At 41.3% G+C, this 23,736-nt stretch overlaps 1 protein-coding gene across 1 annotated transcript in view; it reads left to right on the top strand.

The window, feature by feature from the left end:
* TEX10 (testis expressed 10) overlaps nt 1-23,736 on the top strand; it is a 116,034-nt gene that overhangs the window by 26,282 nt on the left and 66,016 nt on the right. The window contains exons 6-9 of the mRNA XM_024193603.3: nt 1,955-2,193; nt 4,805-4,940; nt 16,928-17,103; nt 18,740-18,917. Coding sequence (XP_024049371.2) covers nt 1,955-2,193; nt 4,805-4,940; nt 16,928-17,103; nt 18,740-18,917 — 729 coding nt within the window. The remainder of the gene's footprint in view (nt 1-1,954; nt 2,194-4,804; nt 4,941-16,927; nt 17,104-18,739; nt 18,918-23,736) is intronic.

Here is a 23,736-nt window from a genome sequence, read left to right as displayed (position 1 = left end):
CTTCTCCTGATTGTCTCTATCTGGATGTTCTGTGGCCAAATCACATAAAAGTGCAATCCCCTTCCAGGGTCAATCTATAAGTCCAAATGTCTTCCAACTAATAATTCTTCTGCCCCTCTTGGGCTACACTTCTTGTGCTCTACTCCTGGGTGCTGCAGAGCTTCTCCTATGCTACTTTCTCCTAGCAGGTTTTTCCCCAGGGCCTCTAGGGGTATGTCTGCACAACATCTTGAATCAAGCCTCCCAGCTGAGGTTGACAGACTTGGGCAAGTTGGGCTCATGCTAGTGCTCTAAAAATAGCTGTATAGACAGTGATTTGAAGTTGTGGCTTGGACTCCAAAGCCCCATGGGGTTTACATTGGTGCAGCTACACTGATAGTTGAAATTCCATTGTAGGCTGTATCTCAATTACAGTTTCTCTGGGCTTTTCAACGGGTGGTGTGTAGCCTACAGGCACAATTTAGCCCTACATCAGGAAATAGTTGTGGTTGAAAGTGTGCATCAGTGGAGTCTACATAACAACCAGCAAGTGTTGTTAGAATTTCAATTTCTACTTCAACTCCCCTCAAAAACTGTAAAATTCTGAAAATGAACATTAAAGAAATGCACGCTTCATTAATGTCATATATATTCCTTCTTCATAACTCCATGCAAGTTGCATCTCATCACCATATCTCTAAACTATGCCCCACCCTACCTCTAAGCTATAAGGCTATTTTGTTGGGTCAGTATAGAATCAATAATATATTTAATTAGACAAGTACTTCCCAAATTTCTGAAAGCAGAGCTCCCCTTCAGCAAAATAAGACCTGTCACCCCCCTCCACCCCAAATCTCCACTATGTATGATTAAGGTCCATGCATCTTAATTTACAGATCTTCCATAAATTACACTCTCTTGTCTAGTTCTTTTAGCCACTCCTCTCCTTTTGGGAAATGCTGCTGTAGATATTCAGATTATACTACTACTAGTACTTTTCTGCATGCTTTCAGCAGTGAAATACATTAAATATCAGCAGTTAACTATCATCATTGGCTTATGAGTTAGCACTCACTGAAATGAATGGGTCAGCTCTCAAATGAGGTAGTTCACACTTGAGAGCTGTTGTTTATCTTTGCAAACTCTGGCAGACATCTTTGATTTGATCACCTTCCACATTTGGAAGGGTTTATTTTTTTTGAACTGTACAAACTAAAGACTAATTTTTTGTTTTAAATGTAAGCTGGTACTCTGAAGGACAAAGGAAGTCTGTCTGTAAGGCCTCAAACCCTGGTGCCTCACTCTGAAGGAAAGACAGAATTAGACCTAAAGATTTCAAAGCTAATTTGATCTCAACATGTGTTAGCAAATACCAGAGCTCCATACGTGTTCTTTTGGTATAATACATTGATGGAGTATTAAAACATCTTTATGAAATAGCATTTTTCTTTTATCTCTTTGGGTGGTAGAATGTGCTAAATATATGGTGTTTGATATTATGGAATTATATGTAGGCTTTGCTGATTGATAAAATTACTTTTAAATTTAGCAATTTACAGATTTACCAACTAACATTTTATACTGTTTAAAAAAAAAAAAAAAAAAAGTAGTGAAATTCACTCTGTTATACCACACTGGAAACTTCTAAATTGTGTTAAGTGAATAGTCTCGGGAGTGGAGGGGTGAACATGGAAAGGAGTCATAATTATACTCCTGCCCTTCCTGGGACTGTTGTATAATCTTGTGAGCTCACTGGAGGTGTTGGGTGCTTATCATGTTTAAAAATCAGGTCACTTATTTATGTATCTAACCATAGATTGAAGAGCCTTAGTGAGGCTCCTATTTTTAAAATTTTTGCTTTAAACCTGTAGTGCTTAGAAGACATTTTCTCTATATCATGATAACTTTGTGAAACATTAATACATTAAAAACTGCATTCATTTTTCATAAATATCCATATATGTATTTTACTTAGCACCAAGTACTGTATGACATCGTCAAACAGCGTAGATCATCTTTTATTGAATTTAACCCTGTGTGACATTATGGTTTCACTGGCAAGTGCTTCAACACTTCAAATGGATTCTGACTGGCTGGGCATGATAAGAAAGTTTGTGACTGAAACCCTTCAGGATGGTTGCAGATTGAACGGCAAGCAGTTGAACAGATTGCTTGGAGTGACATGGAGACTAATGCAAATACAACGAAACAAAGGTAAGAGTAGTTAGCAGGTAGTTGTCTTTAAAAACCAAATATATCTTATGCACAGGAAATGTTCTGTGTCTCTGATTAACTCCTGCAGTCTAAGGTGGATGGGGTACAAAGTTAAGAATGTCCTAAAATGTTTTGTAGTGTGTTCGTCCACAAAGTAGTCGTATTTCACTGTATATATCCCCTACTTCACAGGGCATTGAGAATTGCCGATTAAAGAGTTTTGTAAAGCACTTTTAAATTCTTTGATGAAACATGTTCTAAAAGTGAAAAGTAATACGAGTAGTATATTTGTGTATTTGTAGCCATTTTCTCTTACCTTTAAGTAAAAAAAGAAGAGGAAAAAGAGATCACTTTAATGAATAAGGAAATTCATTTACATCTGCATTTTATAGATCACAGTTAATCAGTATTTCTTGAGGCCATTTCAGTGTTCCATTCTGTGTTTAAAATCATTTCCATGGTTTGTAATGATAAGAAGGCCGTCATACTGCTATAATGACATGGAATGACAAGCTCACATTAATGAAAGCCTGTGGTAAGCAACACTGTATTTCCCAGTGTTGCATTAATTTTCCGTTCCAAGAGAGGGCACATCTGCTGTCACTTCTAGGTCCAATGCAGAATGGCTCTCTTTCAGCTGCCTTTTCTTGATTGTGTTACAAGTGAAATATTGCTGGGCCCTTATGCTGCTCGGTTTTTGGTGGAGGACTTACTCAGGCTATGTCAACACTTAGGGCTTGTTTACACTACCACTTTTGTCAGTATAACTTACGTCACTCTGGGGCATGAAAAAAACATCCCCCTGAAGAACATAATTTACATTGACAGAAGTGCTGGTGGGGACAGCGCTATGTCAGTGGGAGAGTGTCTCCCGCTGACATAGCTGCCGTCGCTTGTGGAGGTAGTTTTATTATATTGACGGGAGAGCTCTCTCCCTTTGGCATAGAGTGGCTACATGAGCAATTTTACAGAGGCGCAGCATCATCAGTACAGCTGTGCCGCTGTAAGCTCGCTAGTGTAGACATGGCCTTAAAATGCTTCAGCAGCACACTCCTACTATAGCGCTTCTGTGTTGATGCTACCTATGCTGACAGGAGGGGTTTTCCGATCGGTATAGATAATCCACTGCCCTGAGAGGAGGTAGTTAGGTCAATGGAAGAATTCTTTCATCAACTTAGCACTGTCTACACATGGATTTAGCTTGGCTTAACTGTGTTGCTCGGGGGGTGAATTTTTCATGCCCCTGACCAGGGGTCGGCAACCTTTCAGAAGTGGTGTGCCGAGTCTTCATTTATTCACTCTGATTTAAGGTTTCGCGTGCCAGTAATACATTTTAACGTTTTTAGAAGGTCTCTTTCTATAAGTCTATAATATATAACTAAATGATTGTTGTATGTAAAGTAAATAAGGTTTTTAAAATGTTTAAGAAGCTTCATTTAAAATTAAATTAAAATGCAGAGCCCCCCGGACCGGTGGCCCGGACCCGGGCAGTGTGAGTGCCACTGAAATTCAGCTCGCGTGCTGCCTTCGGCACGCGTGCCATAGGTTGCCTACCCCTGCCCCTGACCAACGTAGTTAAACTGACCTAATTTTGTAGAGTAGACCAGGCTTCAAAGCGTGGAAGTTTGCCCTGAATCTAAAAGTGGCAGTTGGCAGGCTCATCCTGATACGATAGTAGTGCCCAGCCAAGTGCATTCTACAGATAATGCTCTGCATTTTGATCTGAGTTTCACTTTGGACGGTATCAGCAGAGGAGTTTCCATGGGCTGCAGGTGCTGTTATGTAGTGTGGTGTAGAATGAGAGGTGATCTGTGAAATAGCATGAATACTTTACCCATTAAAGGCTTTACAGATAAGGACCAAGTTCTAGAAGTAGATCTGGATTCATATGGGGATTCACAGTAGTGTGTGGTATACCAGGGTTGGGCTATGTGTGTGGAACTAGCTGTGTCCAGATGGAGCATGCTGTGTCTGGATCCGACATGGGTAGGTCTTCTGCATCTGAATGGCAATGGTGAAATCTGTTGATCCTGGATAATCAAAGGTCAAGGAAAGAAGGAATTAATGGTCAATGCAGGTATTTGAATGTCTGTTAACAGTAATGAGTCCAATAGGACCCAGAGACTGAAACCAACTTTACAGCTAGAGGGCTGATGCCTTGATTAGCGTGTGAGGTGGGAGCTCCTACCTGCTTTTCAAATGCTCTCCCATTCCTAACAGTGTCACCTTCTTAGCATTCAAATAGATTGTCTGTCATTTTCAGTATTCATTCATTTTCATTCTTGTATTATTTTTCATTTTGAAATTCTTTAATACTTTAAAAACTTGTATGCTACATGGGTTTCATGTAGTTCTTTATCTAGCTTTGTAACTTTAATTGTCTGAAGAATTTCACACTGCAAGCATTATTTCAAGATTTGTCTGTGAAGGCTCATTGTTGTACATCCTGCAGGAATTGATACCAAAATGGTTTATTCCCAGGATTTGGATTTTACATAGAAATGGGTATTTTAAAATATTTTACTAGCTCCTCAATAGATATTCTTAATGTAATGAGAAGATTAAAAAGCACTTTTAAGTTTCACATTTTTAACATGTTTTTTCTTTCTAGTGGCAACAGAGACTTTGATAAAAGCAGTATATTCACTATACCAGCAGAAGAATCTCCTCTTTCCTGTTCGTATGTTGCTTTTGAAATTTTTTAGCAGGGTTTATCAGAAAGAAGAGTTGAGCACTCAAGGAATCAGGTAAAGATTTTTTTCTTTATTTTTAAAAATTTTAACCTTGCAGATTTAGTTTCAAAGTCTAGGTCATGAACTTCCACAGTAGCGCAAAGCTTGTGATACAGAACAAAAGCTCATTTGGGGAAAGTTCAGAAGATGTACATTTGCTCCATTTGTCACAATTTCTTCCCCACTGCCAGAATTGTTTTGGAGAATTTGGCCAATCTGGGCTCAAATATAATTTATTACCTAATTTCTATTTCCAGTACATTTAAGCATGTGTAAAATTTTAAATAGTTAATTATCCCAGTTCATTCATTAAGCAGAGGTTTTTAAATTTCTTTTTAGCCTTGAAATTCCACACATGACTACTTTTTAAATCATTTAAATGTGTGGCAAAGATGGGGATTTGCAGAAATAGATACATTAGAAAATTTGATCATTTACATTTAGCTTGGTAAAGAATTAAATTGAACTACAAATAGAACCTCAGAGTTACGAATGCCTTGGGAATGGTGGTGGTTCGTAACTCTGAACAAAATGATATGGTGGTTGTTGCAAAAGTTTACAACTGAACATTGACTTAATACAGCTTTTGAAATTTTACTATACAGAAGAAAATGCTGCTTTTAACCATCTTAATTGAAATGAAACAAGCACAGAAAAAGTTTTTTCTTCATCAAATCTTTTTTTAAACCATCCCTTTATTTTTTTTAGTAGTTTACGTTTAACACAGTACTGTACTGTATTTGCTTTTTTTTTTTTAAATTATATTTTGGGGGGGCTCTGCTGCTGCCTGATTGTGTACTTCCAATTCCAAATGAGGTGTGTGGTTGACTGGTCTGTTTGTAGCTCTAGGGTTTTAATGTATGTAAATTGTTGCTGATGTGACATCTAGGATTGCAGTATTTTTCCTATCTCCTTTTTTAGTAGGGATAAAATGTGAGTTCTGTGAGAATTACGTCTGTACATCCAGTGTTTGGATGTACACCCATATTGCTTTTGCTCTAGTACCTTCACAGAGTCCCCTTTTATCTCTGAATATTTGGCCCTGAGTATATAAAAGACAACATCCAGTTTCTTTCCTGTATCTGTGGTGCAGAAACGTTTTTTTAATACACATGTCTACATTTCACTAGCTGCTAGGAGTGTTGATTAGTATACTTTGGATATCTTATTCCCAGAAATAATTATTTTTAATGTTTTAATTATGTTTAATGTTAATAATTATTATTATGTTAAGCCTTTTTATATTATCATGATTGTGTGATTCCACCTCAGCCCAGTTAACAGCTGTGGAGCTTTCCAGAGCTGCTCTTGGTTCTTATTTAAAAAGTAATGGAACTTTGTATAGATTGTAAGCATTTTGGGACAGGGACTTTCTTTTTTGTAATGTATGCGTGTAACCTTGCACAGCGGGGCCCTGATCCCTGTTGGGGTCCTCTAGGCACTACTGTAATAGAAATAATATAATAATAATAAAAGCTGTAGTAATAACTTGCTCTAGGTCAATAGTGGCTGAGCACTGTGCCTTTACTCATTCTATCTGTTGATACTGAGATGGTCGAGTAAGGCAAAATATGGGAGTTTATATTCTGTGCCCCATGTAAAGCAAAGAAGTCAGAAACAGATGAATGTGCCCTGCTGTCTGGGATACTTAAGGAAAGGTCACTCCCTGAGAAGATGTTCTGTCCCCAATTTACTTACCATATCCATCGACACCAGAATAAAAGTTACTGCTTATGCAGAAGGCACTTAAACTGGTTTTCCAGGATTTGTGTCCCTCTGATTCCTGGTTGATTCCAAAGATCCCATCTAAATCAGGGAGATCTTTGATCCAAACTACTTGGATCTAAGTCCTCAGATTTGCCCGGTTCCTCGTCTTCTGAGACTTTAGGCACTTTATCCAGTGCTTCAAGAGGAGAGAGTAGGAGTGCCCAGGCTAAGTGGTGTCAAATAACTAGTCTGTTGTGTGTTCTAGGACAGACTGTTGCCTCAGTTCCTGAGACCTACAGGTACTGCACTCATGGTAACAGAATGCTCTTCAGATATGGAGGGGAAGAATATTGTTCCTAACAATTCATCTACAATTCCACTTGTTGGTTCTATCCAGTCTCTGATCCTCCACTCAAATAGGAATATAATGCCTCTTCTGCAATGATTTCATCATGATCCCCTCTTAGAAAAGCCATGTGTTCTCTGTAGTAAGCCTGACGTACGTTCTCTGGCAAGTACTCTGGTTGCAGCAGACCGGAAGTTCTGGGGCAGCTTCAGGCAAATTGAAAAGGGATGTATTATAGAATTAAATATGAAAATATACAATACAATCAATATGGTATTTCATGTTATTAAATTAAATTTTAATTATTCTTGCATTTTCAATATGTCGCAGATTTTTATATTGATGTATAATTACTTTGTAGCACTGGCATTTCTTTAGGGGATATTTGAGGATTAGGCTTCCAAGGAGGTGGTTTGTGATTGTGGAGTATGCATATTAGTTGGATGCCTTTGCTCTATATAATGAAATGGATTATCTGGATGTCTCTACTATTCCAGGAAATAATTGACAATTTAAATAGCAAAAGTTTTGTTTCACAGTAAGCCATCCCTTACTGTGAGTTGGAACTTCTTCTTCAAGTGGTCTCTGCACATTCCCACTCCTGGGATGTGCCAGTAATGCAGCTTTGCTCTCCTAGCAGTGCCGGTTGGAGTGCTCTCTTCTTACTGTTACTGAATATTCTGAAGGTGAAACTATGAGAGGGACTGTGATGCTTCAGCCACCTCAGTTCTTTCCATCAGTGGTTGCAGACAGACCAGAAACCTCATTAGTTTCCTCCAACCAGGATCTTTGAATCAAGACTCTCACGTTGTTAGCTAGCTTTCAGTTGGTGTCAGATTAGTCTTTTAAATTTTAAGTCTTTTAAAAAGTTATTTATTTCTTTATTTAGTTCATTTTAGTCCATTCCCAACCTCCAGCACTGATCTGCGCATCTTCAAGGAAAAAGGTGTTTGCCTTGGGGAAGGTTATTCTCTATTTTGCTGAACCATATGCAACACCTTGACTCGAAGGGCTCATAAGGAGCATCAAAACTGGCTAAAAGCTTGCCTTCTCCAGGAAGCCTTTGCAACCAAGTCCTCTGATTTAGAATCCTTAGGATTTGTAAGTAGAGATAGGTCTCCTTCAGGGACTAAAGAGCAGCATAAGACCCCTTCCAAGGTCTCTGCTACCAGGGTAAAATCTAATATCCTGGTACTGAAGGATCTGCAACCATTGGAGTTGGCTGTCTAACAAGACGAGCCCTCCCAGATGTTGACCTCCATTAGCAGAGCCAGTCTTCAGGAATGTAATCCCTTGGATCAGACACCTCTGGTACCAAGCAAAGAAATGGCACAAATATTGGCCTCTGTTAGCAGAGCCAATCTGCACTGGGACCCCTCAGATCCCATAGCCTCTATTTCAAGTGCATCTTCAGAACCCAAACCAAAAGCTAAGGGCCACGATGGTCTCAAATCCCAATAAAAGGCTCATTGTAACAAGCATATTAGTTCCCAAAAATTGCCAGGAAAAGGTGCTGGAAACATCTTCAGATTCTTTGACGCCATCTGCTTCCATGGTTATGGTAGTGGCTCAAGTACATAAATCACATCCTCAGTTGGGGATCCATACTCTAATCCAAAACCATTCCTGTTCAGGGATCCTCAGAGCAGAAAAATAGGGAATTAATAGAAAAATTAAAGGGTCAGGTATCCCTTTTCCCCACTGAGAGAGAGAAAAGGAAAGAATCCTCCCAATTACAGGTTTTCCCCTGAGGTTTTGCGTCCTCCTTCCAGACATCTATAGGTTCGCCTGGGAAGTTTGCTTTGATATTTTCTGTACTACACTTACCAAGGCCAATACTGTCTCCAATCCAAACTACCTTAGATCCACATTTGGATCCGCAATTAGATCCTGGCCTTGATTGATATACCACCCTGAGTTAGATGGCCTTACTGGCCTTCACCTAACTATTACAAGAATGCTGTCCCTTCTCTCAGAGGCAACAGAGTAAACCTCTCACATCAGATCTGACTCATTTGGCTATGTCTACACTTCCACTTCAGAGATACTCTGCTCCCGTATTAGGCCCTGGTACGTTATCAGAGGATGAACTGGAAGCCCCCACTGAATTCCAGGATACTGACATGGAACCTGATGACCAGATGTCTCATGATGATGTGGCGGGGTCTCCTCAGGTGCTTCTCCATCAGAAGATGATATTCCGTTTCATGAGCTGGTAGAAAGAATGGTTATAATGCTGAAAACATCCTGGGTCACAGTGGAAATGACTTCTCATCCAGTGTTTGATATTTAGAGCTTTCCTTCAAACAGTAAAATCACACTTACCATAGTGGAAGGCTAAGAGCATATGGTCAAATCCTGTAGTGGGTCAAACTGTCTAAGAAGGTGGATGAGCTTTAGTTCAAATTCCGTTTAATCTTGGCATCAGTTAGCTCCTTGCTATCCACTCAAGATTTAGAACTGTCAGCTTACAGAATGCATATTTCCATATTGCTCTCAGACCTTTACGTCACAAATACGATCATTTCATCATAGGAGATTATCACTTCCAGTATGGAGTTCTCCCTTTTGGCTTTGTGACTGCATCTCGAGTATTCACAAAGTGCCTGTCTGCAGCATCAGCACAATTGAGATGGCAGAGTATCCATGTTTACCCCTATTTAGATGATCGACTCTCTAAAGCATCTTCTCAAGAGGATTTTCCACAGCTATTGTCCAGACGTGCTCCCGATTTAGAACAAATGAAAAATAACAACACACGACTGGGACTCTAAATGCGGGGAGGGGGGAAGCATATAGCTCCTATATAGTCAATGGAGTTTATTTGGGCAGTTCTGGATTCTCAGGAAGGCAGAGCCTTCTTTCCAGAAGACAGATGTGTGAAAATCCTGACAGTAATAAAGACTCCATGAAAAGCACTTTCAGGCAGTTATCTTACTCAAAGTCATAGGCCTGATGTCTTTAGGCACCTACCACAACCCCTTATGCTTGCCTCAAGATGAGAATGATTCAGCCGTTGGCTAACAAAGAACCGTCTGCCAGTCTTGGACAGCACGTTTCCCAAGCTGACAACTCTCAGAGAGATACTCTTATCCCTCAACTAGTGGACTTAATGTTAGTGTTTTGAAAGGAGTAGCATTCAACACATCAGCTACAGTCCTCTCCGACACTTCAAACTTGGGATGGGAAGCTCACTTCAACAGTTCAGCAGTCCATGGCCATTGGAACCCCCTAGGAAGGAAATCTGCCTATCAGTGTGCTAGAATTAAAGATTAATCTGTTGGGCTAAGTCCTTTCTTCTTCATCTGGAAGGGAAAGTCGTCCAAGTACACCTCTACCTGATATAACGCGACCCGATCTAACACAAATTCTGAGATAACGCGGTAAAGAAGTGCTCCAAGGGGCTGGGGTTGCGCACTCCGGCGGATCAAAGCAAGTTCGATATAACACAGTTTCATCTATAACGCGGTAAGATTTTTTGGCTCCCGAGGACAGCGTTATATCGAGGTAGAGGTGTAGTAGCACAGACAACATGGCAGCAGTATTCTATGTGGACAAACAGGGAAGAGCCTATTCCAGTCAACCGTGCAAAGAAGCAATGGCAGTGTGGAACTGGTGCATCCAGCAGCATATTTAACCCACAGCTGATCTTGTGGGCAAAGACAGCAGCCTGGCAGACCAATTAAGGGAGACAGGCAAGAATAGCACATAAGGTAACTGAAGACTTCAGTTGTAGATGAGATACTCTCTCTATAGGGCTATCCAGACATACACTTGTTTGCAACCAGACACAATTCAAAATGCCTGACATTTTGTTTGAGAGAAGGAGCAGACAACCGGTTCATATCAGATGTATTTCTGTTCAGCTGGATAATAGGTCTTCTTTATGCCTTTCCTTTCCCATTTCCTTCAGTTCAGAGTCCAGAAAAAATAGACAGGCTAAAGTGTCAGCAACTTTGATTTGCAACAGAATAGGTGAGACAACAATGGCTTCAAGATTTTCTTCATCTACCTAAAAGGACCTCTTGGTTTTTTCCCAGTAACCACTTACCCAACAGAATGGTCTGATTTATCACTCAAACATGTGCTGTCTGCGTTTGACAGCATGGCCATCGAACTCTGACAGACTTTAAAAAGTCTTGCTTTCTTGAAATTCAGCATGTCCCAATAAATTCCAGGAAACAGTCATATCACCACCCTTTTGTGACTTCAGATGGAAGAGATTTTTAATCTAGGACAATAACATAGTCCCAGAAACATCTTCTGTTTACTCCATACTTGAATACGTACTTCAGTTAAAGCTATTGGGACTTTATATTGTCTGTGAACATCCACTTAGCCATTTTGATGCACCATGCATTAATTGATAAGACAGTATTCACACGTGATATAGTCAAGAGGTTCATGAAGGGATTAGTAAATGTTTATTCTCCAGTTTGAGTAATCACTGATGTGGGATCTCAACCTAGTACTTACAATTTGTGACTCCCCCTCCCCCCGGGAATGTTCCTTATTTCACCTTTCAGTCAAAACAGCCTTCATTATAGCAATCACATCTTCTAGAATAATAAGCAAATTACAGGACCCATGGCTGACCAACTTCTTTGCTGTCACCCACAATGACAAAGCAGTCTTCCATCTCATCCTAAATTCCTTCCCCAAGTGGTAAGAGTTCTGCCTCATCAGCAGGGTGGATAAAAATCAATGATTTTTTAAAAAAAATAAAAACGGATTTTTGTATTTAAATAGGTTTTTTCCTCAAAAAGCATTTTATCAAAAAAATCCTATCTAAAGATACATTATCGCTCAAAGATATCTCATGGAATAGGGATTATAAATTCTAATTCTATAGTATGAGATAATATATTCATGTAATGTTTAAGAAAAGTTTTGTAAATGAGTTCCAATAGTTCATGAATTAGGGACCCAATCTTATGGGATTCCAGGGGCTTCTGTATAGATTAACCTAAATAATCTTTGTATCTACCCAGTGGGACTGAGTGCTAAGTCTAGAAGATACCATCAGAGATGCTTAGTTTTGCAGTGCTCAAACTGTGGATTTGTGTCTCCAGAGATAACATGCTTGTTAATAGCAAAAATGTTTTTAAATAAATAATATATAGAGGTGAGAAATAACAGACCTCAACCCTATTGCCCCTTTGCAAATTTGTGTACACACAGTCAATCCCTTACCTCTCTCTAAAAGTGCAAAGTTTCAAAAAGTTCAATGAATAGAAGATTGTTGGCAGCAGAATAGATGTGGACAAGGAGAAGAAGTAGAGATAAATGTGAGAAGGGAGGGACAGGCAGTAGAAACAAAAGTGAAACTGTTTGAGGAGCATATCCCAGAAGTCTTGAGGTCTTTCTGAGTGTAGCCTTCATTGATTTGAGATCTACCATACCATTCTCTGACTAGAAGAGAGAACCTATAATGGCAGCAGACCGTAAAAGAGACCCACTTTGGGTCTCATCTATCTCATCTATCTCTGAGTTGTGAAGAATATGTATTAAGGTTGTAACAACCAACAAGAATGCACTTTTATGTAGAAATCCATGATTAAATGGAGTCTTCCTGACTAGTGATTTAAATCAAATCCACCCTGCTCATCAGTCCATTAACTAACTGGTATTCTATAATAAACGTGCTAACAATGAACTTGCATATATCATTTAATAAAACATACATTCAGCCTTTCTCTCTTTAGGGGTGAATCTGGAAATGATGACAGTGTTTCGGATCTATGGGGTAGATCGGGGTAGACTCTGAAGCACAGTTCTGTGGCCTGGATGTGGTCCTGCAGCAAATTCAGAAACTGTAGAATGATCATATACATCTGACCCTCCATATGACTGAATGGGATGGATAGGTTCCAGAAGCAGAGGTTTGAGGTGCCTCTCAGAGATCAGGGGACCTGTTGAGTGAACCTCATGCTCCTACTCAGGTAGCATTGAGTTTGAGCCTGAGATGTACATGAATAATTCAAATAATTATTTCCAATATACATCACCTTATATTTGTTTATAAGACATTTCACTTGTCATTGTGCTGCCCTTTCACATAGATTTAAGTCCCTCTGGAGTTCCTCTCATTCTTTTTTCCTCTTGACTAACCTCAGTAATTTTGTCACCTCACTCCATCATCCTTCCCTTTTCTCTTCCCCTCCTTATCCACTTGTTCTAACATCTCTTTTGACTCCTTGTTCTTTGACAATGACGTCTCACTCTTTCACAGTATTTTTTATTACCTGAAGAGAGCAGGTCTGCAGTAGGTATCTTAACATCTGTAGTTTCACCACAATGCTCCTTTGCTCTTTAAATGTTCTATTTTTCTCCCTGGTAGTCCAGCAGACTGAATCTCACACAGTCTGTCCAAATCTTTAGTCTTTGCATCTGATGCACATAAATATAATTTCTTTGCCTATTTCTCTTCAAAATTTTCTTAGCTCTTCTCATTTCCATCTTCTTTTTACATGCCATACATTGTTCCTTGGGCTGCATTTCTGTTTTCTGGAAGATATCTGTTTTGCTCAAATAATCTCCTATATTTTACCATTAAACCATTTTTATTGTCTTTTGTTTTTGTTTTTTTAATTTCTGAGAGTCACTTGTGGTTTACATTCTGAGCCTGATATCAATTTCCTCTGATTTTAGGGCCTCCCTTAACTAATTTCACCATTTAAAAAATAATCCCCTCTTTAAAGTTTGGAATACTACTTGACATTTTTTTTTAGATATCGAGAAAAGGAACTGAGTGCCTTGAGGACCATGCTCCCTTTTATACCCTTAGGACTAAACTTTTGAAGCCAATCAGAAGCACTCATGCATAAGGCTACGTTTTAGTCACGGGTATTTTTAGTAAAAGACATGGACAGGTCATGGGCAGTAAACAAAAATTCATGGACCTGCTGTGCTGGGGAGGGGGGGCTCGGGGGCCCTGAGACTCACCCAGGGGGTGCCTGAGCTGCTCAGGCAGCTCCTGGGCCAGCCACACGGGGCTGCTGCAGAAGTTACGGAGGTCATGGAAAGTCACGGGATCCATGACCTCCGTGACAAACACAGAGCCTTACTCATGCAGCCTCAAAGATCACACTTCCACTCTCCAGAACAGGGGAGGGCAAACTACGGCCCGCGGGTCAGATCCGGCCCATCAGGGCTTTCAATTCGCCCTGCGGGGATTGCCAGCCTCGTGGCGCAGCGGAGCTAAGGCAGGCTCCCTGCCTGCCCTGGCCCCGCGCCGCTCCTGGAAGCGGCCGGCACCACATCCCCGCAGCCCCTGTCAGGGGAGCAGAGGGCTCTGTGCGCGTCCCTTGCCTGCAGGCACCGCCCCCAGCAGCTCCCATTGGCCGGGAATGGCCAATTGGAGCTTTGGGGTTGGTACCCGCAGGTGAGGGCATCACGCGGCGGAGCTGCCTGTCCCACCCCACCCCCAGGAGCAACTGCCAGACATGCTGGCCAATTCTGGGAGCAGCGCGGGGCCAGGGCAGGCAGGGAGCCTGCCTTAGCCCTGCTGCGCACTGCTGCCATCCCGGAGCCGCTCGAGGTAAGCGGGGCCGGAGCCCACATCCCGCATCCCTCCTGCACTCCAACCCCTTGCCCTGAGCCCTCTAAGCCCCTGCCGTGAGCCCCCTGCCGCACCCTCCTGCACCTCAAGCCCCTGCCCTGAGCCCTCTCCCACACTCCGCACCCCCTCCTGCACCCCAACCCCCTGCCCTAAGCCCCCAACCCCCTGCTCTGAGCCCCTGCCCCACCCCTCCTGCACCCCAACCCCCTGCCCTGAGCCCCCTGCTGCACACCGCACCCCCTCCGACACCCCATCCCCCTTCCCCAGCACTACATTCATGACCCTGCATACAATTTCCCCACCCACATGTGGCCCTCGGGCCAAAAAGTTTGCCCACCCCTGCTCCAGAAGCATCTGGATAAGCAGTAGCATGGACATGCTCAATCTTTGGGTGTGAATCTGTAGAAGCAATATACTTTAAGAACTGTGCTTACTGTTCAGTACACTGTAATGAACTTTTTCTTTTCCTTGGATGGGGAGATACAGGAGACATATCTGTAACCGTTTAAATACGTTGTTGGAAACATGGATAGACTATGTATTTAGTAATAAAAAATAACAATGCAAGTTTAAAACCTTCATGATCAAATGAGGGAAGTACATGAATTCATGGAAGTTCATTACATAATTCATTCAAAAATATCCTTTAAATAATGGAAATATTGGGAGGATTGAATAATGCAACACACTTGTTTGTAAATATATACTTGGCTAAATATAATCCAACTGCTATGCTTTCTGAAAGGGAGAATAATGCCTCTCTAATCTGTTAAAGTTCTTTAGAAAAAATATAGATAAAGGAGTTATGATGGACATAATTAAAAAAAAAAAAAAAGCTTTTTATAAGGTCTCTGATAAAAACAAACAAACCTTGCTCCTAATTAGGAATATAAACCATGAGATAAGAGATCAAATCCTGTGGATTAAAGAGTGGGAATGGTTATACGAAATGTCAGTCTAGGGCAGGGGTCGGCAAAATGCGGGCTGGATCCTGCCCCTCAGGGCTTTGGATCCGGCCCCTGGGCGGGGGGGCAGAGGGCTCCATGCGTTGCACTTGCCTCCAGGCACCGCCCCCCGCAACTCCCATTGGCCGGGAATGGGGAACTGTGGCCAATGGGAGCTTCGGGGGAGGTACCTGGAGGCGCGGCAACAGCAGCACACGTGGAGCCCTCTGCCCCGCCTCCCCCAGGGGCCGGAGCGCTTCCTGGAGCGGCGCGGGGCCGGGGACAGGGCAGGCATGCAGGGAGCCTGCCCTGGCCCCGGTGCGCGCCGCTGCCACCCCGAGCCGCTTGAGGTAAGCGGCGCCAGGCCGGAGCCCGAACCCCTCTTGTACCCCACCCCCCAACTCCCTGCCTGCACCTCGCACCTCTCCTGCACCCCAACTCCCTGCCCTGAGCCCCCTCGTACACCCTGCACCCCCACCCTATACCCCAAACCCCTTCCTTGAGCCCCCTGCCGCACCCCTATGCACCCCAACCCCCTGCTCTGAGCCACCTGCCGCACCCCTCCTGCACCCCAACCCCCTGTCCTGAGCCTCCTCCCGCAGTCCGCACCCCTCCTGCACCCCAACCCCCTTCCCTGAGCCCCCTCATACACCCCGCACCTCTCCTCTGCCACAATCCCTTGCCCTGAGCCCCTTCCTGCACACTACACACCCCGCACTCCCTCCTGCACCCCAACCCCCTGCCCCAGCCCTGCATACAATTTCCCCATCCAGATGTGGCCCTCGGCCCAAAAAGTTTGCCCACCCCTGATCTAGGGTGTAGCAGCAATGAAAAAGGCAAATAGGATGGGTAAGAAACTAAAGGAACATGACCGTGTATTGAACTCCCTTCTTTGAAGCATTTTGTCCAGTTTCTTTTTCTCTTTTAAAAAAAAAAAAAAAATCTGAGATTAAAAAGATAGAGAAGGACAGTGAAGATATGATTAAATATGATATGAGACAAAAAAAAATGTTAGTCTGGAAAGTGAAGAGTTACAGGGGACTTTCGGTATTCAGTGTTAAGGATATAGTGAACCCTGAGTTGTCTGTGCTTTTTCCTCTGGCCCATAATATGTTGGGTCACTAAAGGATATTAATAGATGGTAAATTTAGAGCAAATAAAAGGAAATGCTTTTTCACCAGCATATAGTCAATGTGTGAAATTGAGTTCTGAAGGAGATTGTTAGGTTACATGCTGCATAAACTGTTGGGGCCATGAGAGAAGTGCTTGTATGATGATTCACCACGTACCATCACAATCAGACTCCTAGCTGAAATATTATAAATAGATATTAAATTACAGTATTATAAGTATTCTGTATTTATTGTAAACATAAACTAGATTTAAGAATATTTGTACTGAATAGAAAATAATTTTTCCAACTAACTTCCCCCCCTTCTTTTAGGAGCCGAAGTAAAATTTTATCTCGTTGGCTGGCTGGCCTACCTCAGCAGCTTGCTCTGCTTGGCTCAAGAAAGCCTGAGCTTTCCAACCAGTTGATTGAGACCATTCATTCTGCGGCATCTCATTCCAACAAGGAATTGTTACAAAGTTTGCAAGCCACTGCTTCTCGAATTTATGGTAAGACTTTTGTACTAAAACATAATGAATTTTGCCTATCACTTGACTTGAGAGGGTTGGTACAAGGAGTGACAAATCCTGCTATCTCCTGATTAAAGGCAGAGTACACACATGAAATGGTTATTTGTACCCTTAAAATAGAAATTTGCAAAGAAAATCATGGCTGCAGCAGTTTTATTTCCCACAACACTGAAGTTTGATTTGAAGCTTTTTTTTTTTTAGGCTGGACATAGTCTGATAGATGAGAACACTTGATCTCTAATTTCCATACAAACCTGGACTTGGTGATATTCCTTTATTTTATGTTTCTCTCTACTCATTAATAGATTAATGCTTTCAAAAGGCCTTGTTTCTTCAGGTTCTTAACGAACCACAGGGTTGTAAGGAGTGGTAAATAGGTTGAGAACCACTGAGATAGTACTTAGCATAATGAGGCCCCCTGGTTCATGACTGGGCTATAGTTGCTACTGCAATACAAATAATAAGTGTTACGATATGCTGTTAAACAGCTCCTCTGTTCCATCCCAGGCCGCATTTCACTTGTGGGTGAAAGGAATTCCTGTGTTTTATATAAAAGTTGGTAAAATGTTTTGAGGTCTGTCAGGATGAAAAGTCCTATATAAAGTATTTTTGTTACTGTTGTTTTAATAATAATTTCTCTGTCTATTCCATTATTCTGCAGCATTGGAATTTCCTGGAGAAAGTATTTCTTACTGGAGTGTTGCTAATTCACGGGTTTTAATCCTGAGTCTTGCAATATTTACTATTTTTTCGTAAAGCCCTAACTCTTACAGTCAAGTGATATTATAAAAATCTGTTTTCATTTTAAAATTGTTTCTATACTTCACTGTTGCAGAGAAAAGTCTGAAAATGTGACCCAAGCATACTCTACACACACAAGAACCACAAGATGTCTAAAAAGAACTCCAAATCTAGTATTTTTAAACAATCTCAAGATTTTTAAACCAATCTCTTAATTTTTGGGCTGACTCACGATCTTTGAATGCTTGGGGTTAGCAATACTGGAATTGTGAAGAAGTATCTAACCTTTCGCTTTCTAAAATAATGGAATCTTTGTTGTTTCCCTGAGTCTGCAGAGAGTCTGGCTACTTTGTTTATCACTTTTTCTATAGGTGTGCTAGAATGGGAGTTTTTTTATAGTGGATTACACTTACCCAAACATGGACAATCTAAAAGGAAGTGGTTTCCAAAACCCAAATAGAAAGAGCCATACAGAAACTGACATTTAGGCAACAACGAAAAGGCATATGGATATTTTACTTAACTGATATTTGTAAAATGCTTTGAAGATGAAAAATGTATTGTAAATGCTTGGTATTGTTAATACATTTTAACTTACAGCCACTTAGGAGCCCCAATGGCCTTCCTGATTTCTTTACCCTTCCTTGCCTTCTCTGTTACTTTGTCCTTACAGACAAACTTCTTGATTGGTTTGCTCTTATATTTGTGAAAACAGTCCTCAGTGGCCATCCATTTACCATGGGTCCTAGTATTGAAGGGACAAGTTGGGCTTTGGTAGATTAATCAGTCTTCAGCGTCTTATGCAATATTAGGGGGGAAATCTTTTCATGCATATAATGTGTAATTCAGTTTTTGTACCTTTTTTAAAATTTAGATCCACTAGATGGCACTCTGGTTCTTCTTCCAGCAGAGTCACAGCAACGTTTAGTGCAGCTTGTATACTTTCTACCATGTCTACCAACCGACTTACTTTCTTCTCTAAGTCGCTGCTGCATTATGGGAAGAATGTCTTCAGATCTAGCTGCCACCCTCATTGGGATACTGCATGTGAGGTAAAATGTCCATCTATTTAACTGTGCTTTTGGGGTTTTTTTAACTTAGTATTTTTTTTCTTAAATATCAAGTTATTTTATGCAGTGAGTTTTCATTCACCATGTAATAATTACACTACTAATTTGTAATTGTTTATAAACATTGTAGTAATTCAGCATGTAAGGTCAGATATCATGTGACCCTGCAGAGCCAGAAATGGGAACTTGATCTTATCAAAATCATGTTGGGTTCTTCTCTTTGATCAAGTCCCTCCACAGGTTCCCCCTTAATTTTTCCAGTCTCTTATCTCTGTGTGTTATGATCTGCCCCCTTTGCTCTGCCAGTGATGACAGCTTCCATTTTCATTTTGTTGGTTTTCCCCATGGGCACATTAAAACTCTCAGTAATCAGTGTAGTCATATCCTGCCCTTCTTCAAACTCCTTCTTAAGATGAATGTCTACCTTGATTGCTGTGGTAAATAGCCTAATGATATTGGCTAGACAGATGGCTTATTAATAATTAATCTCTTGTTAATAATTGCTCCTTGCCTTGGAAGATCCTCAGAAATCCAGCTTGAAAGTCATTGGATGAAATCCTGGGCCCACTGAAGTCAATAGGAATATTAATGGGGCCAGTATTTCAACCATGATATTTTAAAGTGTATCTTTTTATAAGAAAGGTTACTTGTAGGTTTTATGAATTTTAGGTAATATTTTTATATTGCCTATGTGTGCCTCAGTTTCCCCTGTATGCTACATCGTTTCTCCTGGGAGGAAAATGACTTTGCTCTCAGGGCAGGCTCATAGATATAGATATGAATGTTGCCTAGTTGTCTGAGCTTGAATGGGTCATTGGAAAAAGACTGGCCGAGGCTAACCCCATATCAGTGGAGAATCTGAGACGATAATGGCAAATCCAATCACTAGGACACTGAGTCTAGCATCCAAGAATCCAGAGGGAGATGGATTTCCTCACCTCTTAGCAGGAAGCTGAGCAAACATCCTTCAGCTGGAGAACAAAGGACTAGAGAGGGGTGTGTGTGTGTGGGGCGAGGGAGAAGAGTTGGCTGCTGGAAGGAGCCAGGGCTATCACTTGGGATCTGACTGAGGAGGTCAGATGGAGAGACAGACAAAGTTTGAACCATGGGCTCACTACAGCTTGGCTGGGCTCGGGGCTAACTAAAATGGTCTATGCTTTAACCTGCAGTTTTCTGTGCTAACCTAAGGACTGTCTCTGCTGTATTCCAGTTGACTAATAAACCCTACTGTTTTGACAATGCTGTTTGAATGTCACTGGAAATGCTTGCCGAGGTGCATTAATCCCTGAAGAGTGTACAAGTCTCTACCAGGAGAGTCTCTCAGGGTACGTCTACACTACCCGCCGGATCGACGGGTAGTGATCGATCTAACGGGGATCGATTTATCGCGTCACTAGACGCGATAAATCGATCCCCAATCACTCTGCCGTCGACTCCTGCACTCCACTGTGGTGAGAGGCGGAAGCGGAGTTGACGGGGGGCGGCGGTAGTCGACCCCGCGCCGTGAGGATGCGAGGTAAGTCGATCTAAGATACGTTGATTTCAGCTACGCTATTCTCGTAGCTGAAGTTCCATATCTTAGGTCGATTCCCCGCTCCAGCTCCACACGCGCCCCCCCCCCCCCCCGCAGTGTAGACTAGGTCTAAGTTGATCTCACTGAACAGAGCTTGCAGTGTGAAACTGGAGTTCTGGAGTCACAGATGTTTTGGCCACAGGAGGTGGTGAGGCCGTGTGGCCTATCTTAAAGGAAGAGCGAGACCCTTAGGTGTCTGGCACACTGAAGAGTTTCTCCAAGAGACTATTCTGAAGCTAGGGGGGTAGCACCAATATTGTGGATCTGTAACAGAAGGTATCTTTAAACTTAAATTTTTCTCCCTGTACAGTTGGACTTCAGATAAATAAGCTATAGGTAGAGGATTGAGAAATTCACACAATTTTTTAAAACGCTAAAACTTAAGAAATAGTTTTTCAGTAAAGTGTGTGGTGCATAACACAATGCATAATGGTGGGGTGTGGTATAAAAATTGTATTGGTACTACACCTCTACCCCGATATAACGTGACCCGATATAACACGAATTCTGATATAACGCGGTAAAGCAGTGCTCCGGGGGGGCGGGGCTGCGCACTCCGGCGGATCAAAGCAAGTTTGATATAACGCGGTAAGATTTTTTGGCTCCCGAGGACAGCATTGTATCAAGGTAGAAGTGGAGAACCTGCATAACTTGTTTATGGATTCACCACTAGTGAATAATGCAACCAATGCACAAAATGATGCCGATAAAAATTGTACATACCATGTTATCATGTATTATAACTATAAGATTAAGGCCCTGTATAGTTTGTGGCAAGTTAGAAATAAAATTCTGTGGTAAAGCCCGTAGCCATATATTGGAAGTTCAGTGGCAGTCTCAATTTCAATACATCCCTTCAATTTTGAAATAAATGCAAAAATGAATAATACAATGGGGACGGTTTTCCTTGTGGTGTTTATTTTGATATTAAATAAAATTTACTTTATGCTGTCTCAATTTTTCAGAGTGTGGCAGATTTTTGTATTAAACGCATTACTGCATTATGGAAGTTGTCAGGAAGCTGGAGCTTTTGGCAGCCTGGTCGGGGACAGTTGGTTCTTTTGGCACCTCAGAAGGCGTGGGAGGTAGTTAAGATTTTTGGCACCCAGGAGGTAGTTAAGACTTTTGGCAGTGGAGAAATAATGCATCTAATCTACCCTCCTTCTTTGCAGGCAGAGGCAAAGAGTGATTTTGAATTTGTTGGGGTGGGGGCCATAAGGGGCTTTGAACTCCTAGTCTTCTACCCTAGTGATCCGTGACAACAACCAACTTGACCCACTGCTCTCCACTCCAGTATTTCCTACATCAAACAGCAATTATGAATAAGACCATTAAATAGGATATTTCTGCTTAAAAGGACTAGCAGTGAGCAAGTTAACAAATTGACATTTAAATTGTCATTAGTATGTTGGAATCAGCACCCCACTGAGGTGACTGTGACTATGCACATCTTGTTGTTTCAGTCTGACTGTGGAGTCGGCCTCGTCTACAACGAGATTTTTTTTTTAATTAAAATTTCTGATTGTTGCTACTACAAGTAGAGCTCCATGGATGGTAGCAGCAGTGAGAAATCTGCTGTAGACAGACATTTTACCATTTTGTTGCATAGGTCTACTCTGAATAGAGTTAGACAAGATGGTTGTTAAAACATCAGCATCCGGACTTCTCCAGCAATCTCACCCTTGCTGCCCCCTTGCTGGGGAGTTTTAAAAATAAAGAATGCTGACTGGTAGAGGCAGCCAGAAAGAAAACACTGCACAGGTTTGCAGTCAGGCCCCATTGAGATGAGTAGCTTACCAAGATTTGAAAATAATTGGACACTTATGAATAATGAGAACATTCAAAGTTACAGTAATAGAGATTTAAAATTTTTTTTAGAAGGCATGTGAACTCCTGTTTCAGGGCATAAACCTACCTCTAATGGATGGAGGGGCTTGTCTACATGGGAAGTTACACTGGTAAAAGGGTAAAGTATGAATTAAACCAATGTAACTCCCTCTGGGGACACTATTATTCCAGAATAAGAATGCCTTTTCTTGGTTTAGTTAATACTTCGGAAGCAGTTTAAACTAAACTGGAAAAAGACACTAGTTGCAGAATGAGTGTCCACACAGGGAGTTATACAAGTATAACTATGGTGGCTTAAGTATACCAGAATGATTATATCTGTATAACGTCTTGTGCAGACTATACCTAAGAAACTTGTCTTGTGGGCAGGTTACTCTATAATTGCCTGTTGCAGCATTTCTGGCACTTTCCTTTGAAGCATCTGGTGTTGTCCGCTCTTAGAAACAGGATAATATTCTAGGCAAACGACTGTTTTGATCTAATAAGGCAATTCCTACATTTCCATCTACATAAGGAAAAATAACTGCTGAAAACTGATATCTGCAATAGTTCCCTCTGGAACCATTTTTGAAAATCATGCAACTGCTAGTGTAGATTGGAACAAGCCATTTTCAACCTTGCAACAGAAAACGTGACTGAGTGAAAATTAAAATGTTCTTGTCCCCCTCTATGTTACCAGTTAAACCTTTTTCAGTATCTGTTCTGAAAGGCCCATTGCTGACTTCTGTTTTCATCAGTCAGTTTATATATATATATATGCCTTTCTTTGTATTTTGAAAGTTTTCTTTCACAATCAAAAGGGCTAAAAATGTAAGTTTCAAAAACCCAAAACATTAAAACAGACTGCTGCACAGATTGGTAGCAAGAGCTTGGTTCTGCTGCATATTCTGTAGCCACAGAATTGTATAGGTAAAACACATGTATTCCACAAGTTTATATAAATCAATCCCTCCAGATTCTTCAGTATTCTGTAACTGTTGGATTGCCGCTAGATGGCACTGTTTTACTTCTATTCAAATTCTGTTTTGTGGAGGATGTTTTCATGTGCAAGTTTCTTTTAGTCCAAACCACCTGCTTATCTGTCAGATACTTTAAATAGATCCTATTCAGCAGCACCGTTGACTCGTCGTTATATTTGATAATTGTTTTTCCTGTCTTAAAAGGGTCTTTCCTTGTAGTTATCCCTACACTGCAAGCCACGTTACCTGTATATGTGAGTATATTTGTGTGTATATTACCAGAAACACACAAGTGTGTATTCTCAGACAAAACCTATATTAAATTGGAGTTAATGTTGAAAGTAAATATTTTGGGTAAAAATTTAGGGTATTATGCTGTTAGAAACAGGATACTTTTCTAGACAGACAGTACAAATTTTGG

Source organism: Terrapene carolina, unplaced genomic scaffold, assembly GCF_002925995.2.
Source record: "Terrapene carolina triunguis isolate 2854851 unplaced genomic scaffold, T_m_triunguis-2.0 Scaffold229, whole genome shotgun sequence".
Lineage (NCBI taxonomy): Eukaryota > Metazoa > Chordata > Testudines > Emydidae > Terrapene > Terrapene triunguis.
This window is presented reverse-complemented; position numbering and strand designations above follow the sequence as displayed.